Source organism: Xenopus laevis, chromosome 1S, assembly GCF_017654675.1.
Source record: "Xenopus laevis strain J_2021 chromosome 1S, Xenopus_laevis_v10.1, whole genome shotgun sequence".
In the NCBI taxonomy this organism is placed as follows: Eukaryota; Metazoa; Chordata; class Amphibia; order Anura; family Pipidae; genus Xenopus; species Xenopus laevis.
The window spans coordinates 199,992,005-199,996,537 of NC_054372.1; the positions used below are offsets into that span (position 1 = coordinate 199,992,005).

The 4,533-nt window shown below is 43.5% G+C and overlaps 1 protein-coding gene across 1 annotated transcript; it reads right to left on the minus strand.

Annotated features, from left to right (window-relative positions):
• Positions 1 to 784: 784 nt before the first annotated feature.
• LOC121399548 (E3 ubiquitin/ISG15 ligase TRIM25-like) lies at positions 785 to 3,560 on the minus strand. Its single transcript, XM_041580690.1, has one exon. It carries the CDS (start codon positions 3,346 to 3,348, stop codon positions 1,768 to 1,770), a length of 1,581 nt encoding a protein of 526 aa, XP_041436624.1. The 5' UTR covers positions 3,349 to 3,560; the 3' UTR covers positions 785 to 1,767.
• Between the last annotated feature and the right edge of the window lie 973 nt (positions 3,561 to 4,533).

Sequence of the window (4,533 nt, forward strand, 5' to 3'; positions counted from 1 at the left end):
CCTTTTCTCTGCCAGGAAATGTTAGTAAATGTTAGCATGGATTCTCAAGATAGTTTAGATACAAATATAGATCAGTGCCACTGGCTATGGAAAAAAAACAAATAACAGAACAGAACAGAACAGTGCAATATTGTTAATATTCAGTGCAGTCACCAAAGTGTTGCAGTGTGTGTGTCTTGAACCATAGAAAGTCTATGCACAGATTTTTCATGTGTTTTCTAAAGTGCTATAGTAATTTCTACAAAGTGCTGTCTCCAAAATACAATTATAACTAAGTCAAATAAGGTGCTTGTAGTACTTAAAGGTAAGATTAAGAAAAGAATAAATAAGATGCAATAATGTTTTCTTCAATCAGTAAAAATCAGTAAAACTTCTCCACTCTCTGCTGGGATTGACAATTTACAAGATTCCTGATTTCAAAACATAATATTAATATCAACTCCAGGGTATTCCTTGTTATGTAAAGACATTAAAAAGCAGGGACATCGCCCATAGTGTAATTTGCCTTTATTTTTTAAAAGGTTTTAAAACTTATTGCACTTACATAAGTCCCACTTCTGAGCGCATATCACACAATCCAGTCTTATAGTGCAGATCATGGAGGTGAATCTTTACAATAGAAAGAGATGAGTTCTGCCGGCGTCTCCCTCTCCCGTATGTTCCACCTGTACATTCACTCACTGCTGAGACCGGGCGTGATGTCACACCTGACGCGTTTCACTAAAGTCAGTTTCTTCTCTGATCAAGTACAAGCTACTGTTTTATTAATACACAGGAAAAAAAACATTTTTCAAATTTTTTATTATTTGATTATAATGGAGTCTTTTTTTTTTAAATTTTATTTACCATTTGACAATCTGTTAATAAAGCAGATTAATCATTAGAAACACTGATTATAAGGAAAACATTAACAGGATATTCATTGTGTTTTACTTATGAACATTATAAACATGGCATTATAAACATTACCTGCGCATAATATGAAAACCCCACACCAACTGCAAATATAATCATATTAGACGTTACTTGTCACAACAAGGAAAAGGCATGAAAGTCTCTATAACTTCTGATAGCTTTACAGTAACTGACACATCTTTTTCAATATACTGTATATTACAGAAAAAGTTCATTGCATTTTTACATTAAAGACTGGATATCCCCCCTAGGCCCAAAGGATCTAACTCCCCCCAAAACCTGCAACATTGCCAGTCTATAACAGCAGATAAACTAGGCACCTTTTGTAAAAAAATCCCCCTTATTATAATTGAATCTATTTATCTTTGTTTCCTAATTACAGCAGGTTTTTATACAAGTCAAGCTCTTAATATACAAGCTAGGTGGTAACCTCAACTGGGTCAGTCTGATATCTGTGGCCCCATGTCCAGCCTTTGTCCATCCCAAAATAATCAGGCAACAGACTGAAAACATGACAATCTGGCACCATCTAGAGACAGGACTGACTGCCCAACATTAACATGGCGCCCACATGAGAGAGAAAGCAGAGGAAGGAATGAGAAGTGTACAATGAATAAAACTGAATCTCCACTGCAAATTGGATTTGTAATCTTTGCATTAAGCCCACACTGAATGATGCAGATATAACAACAAGCAGATTGCTTAAAATGCAAATTGAAGAGCTGCTGAATAAAAAGCTAAATAATTCAAAAACCACAAATAATAAAAAATGAAAACCAATTGCAAATTGTATCACTCGCTACATCATACTAATCTCAAAGGTGAACAACCCCTTTAATGCTGGGCAGTTCCCTAACTAATGATTCTCACCCAGGCACCATCATGATTATCCCACCATACCCAGAATGCAGCATGAAGGGGCTCAGTGAATGTGGCAGTGAAGGTGTGTAAGTGTCTGATTGGCTCACTCAGCTCATAAAAGGACAGACGTCCGGCCTCATAGTCCAGTGAGATCCTGATTCTCCTGCAGGAAGGGACGTGGGGTAACTTTGTGCCTTTACTGTCATGTCTCATTGAATATTTATTATTCGATCTCCACAAACACCAGGACTTGTTATTATTCCCAATCCAGGACTGACCCCCTCTCCTCTTTATACTGGGATAGGTCACCCCTACCCTCCAGTCCCCTGATTCACTGACCTCCACTTCCCAGTAATGTCGCCCTGAGGGGAAACTCCTGCTGCTTAAAGTCTGAGAAACCTGAAATCTCTCTGGGGTTTGTGGGTGACGCTGGTCTGTGAGTGAGTAGGAAGCAGATTTCCTGTCCCCTGATACAGATACAAGATTATGAGCCGTGTTTATATCCAGTAACAGGTCTGTAGCCTCCTGCCCATAGATCCTTCCCTTTACCCCAGTCACAATGGCAGCTAAACCTGTGAGTAATGTCTCTGAGATCAGATCCACATCCAGATCCCCTACAGCAGGGACCTTTATATCATGTCTCTCTCTGCCCCCCTCATTATCTGCAGCTCCATGTGATTCCCGTTCCTGTAGGACAGTGAGTGGATCTGCCATGTTGCACAGCTCCTCAATGTGACGGATCTTCCTGGACAGCTCGTCCTTCTTTATTTCCAGCTGCTCCATCAGATCAGTGAGTGTGAGTGAGAGCTTCTCTTTCTGGCTGGAGATGTCACTCAGGAGTCGCTTCTCTAGGGCTTCCAGCTGTTCCCTGATGTCTCTAAACAGGGCAGTGACTCTCTCTGTCTCACCGGCTGCTTTTTCTGCCACTTCTCTCCTGCGCTCCTGCAGTCTCTGGGCTCCTCTCTCAGTCTCCTCTCTCTCTGGCCTCAGTTTCTCCAGAACTTTCCTCAGTGTCTCTTTCTTCTTCTCAGAGGCCTCACTCAGCAGCTCCACCCTGTGGTCCCTGTGCTCTCCGGCCAGACAGCAGGACACACAGACACAGACAGACTCCTCACAGCAGTAATACTTGAGGAGCTCATTGTGTACAGAACATTTTCTCCCCATAAAGGAGTCAGTGGGTTGGGTCAGTACATGTTCTGCTGACTTGCTGTGCCCCCTCAGGTGGGTATCACACAGAGAAGCCTCACACAGGAGACAGGATCTAACAGCAGGTACATGGGAGTCACAGTAGGAGCAGGGAATCCCAGACAACCGTGACTTTGCCTCAGTCAGACAGAATCGCTCCACCAGGTCACGCAGCTTCCAGTCTGTTGTCAGTTCAGGTCTCCTTTTAAATCTTTTTCTACATTTAGGGCAAGATGTTTTTTCAAGACAACTGTCCACTTTGGTGCCCCATTTTTTCCCAATACAGACCTGGCAGAAGTTATGGCCACACGGCAGGGATACAGGATCAGTATAAATGCTCAGGCAGATGGAGCAGCTCAGCTCGTCTCTCAGATCAGCAGCCGCCATCACTGAAATCAGGAACAAGAAACGAAACTGAACTTTACTCTCTCTCTATAACCAGTGGGACTTGTTTTATCTCCTCCTCTCACACAGGGTGGGGTGAGTTTCCTGCTTGGACTTTAGATTTCTGTTAATCTTTTAACCGTAATTTATCTTTATTTCTATTCCTGTAAATGTGGCCATACATGGTAAGATCACCTAATGAGTGAATCTGGACCTGCATTATAGGCCAAAATGACTGAACCCATTGGGTGAAGACTGAATCAACTTGCCGATGCCCTTCTCATCTGATGGGATTTTTAAACCTGAAAGATTCCAGAGTAGCCAAAATCTGTTACTGCAAGAAATCAAGCACTGATTTTCTTCCTTGTGGTGGTACAGGAGTCCTGTGCTTCTGCTAGAGGGGACGGCATCCTTAATTTTGTACTCAGGAATCCCAGGCAGCTCCCTTACAATACTCCTAAATTTCTCAGTAACACTTTGTCATCTGGTAACAACTCGTTGTACTTGACTTTAAGATCAAACCTTTGTTTATTGATTGCTAACATTATCTTCAGCTAAGTGGTTTGCAATAGTGAAGCTTTCTTTGAAGCAGGAACCCAGAGCCGGGCCAAGGTAGTTTGTCTCCCTAGGCAAGGGTTTCAATTTGCGCATCCCCCTATATTAGCATTTCCCACCTTACCATTACAGGTTTTTAATATAAGAAACATTATTGAATGAAACTTTTAAACTATAATCCCACCTGTACCTGTGCCAGCCCAGCAGCCATTAGCCATCAATATTGCCCCAATGCAGCAGGCCCAAGCCCCCCCCCCATCTGTACCTTTGACACACTGCCAGCAGCCAGCAATGAGCCCAGGCCCAGCCATCCATTTTTATTAATACTGTACTGCAGGCACCAAGCCCCCCCCATCTGTACCTGTGCCAGCAGCCATCATGGCCCCCAAGACAGCCCCCCCTCTGTACCAGCAGCCATCAAGGCCCCAAGGCAGCCCCTTCCATCTATACCAGCAGCTAGCCCAGACATGGCCCCCAAGGTAGCCCCCGATCTGTACCTATGTACCAACGCCCCAACCCATGCCCCCATCACCTGTACCTGTGAAAGTTAAGGTGACGATCCCAGGGTGGGGGAGCACTAGCTGTGACCTGCTGCTTCCGAGGATAAAACAAACCCCAGAGAGGGGGTTGGGG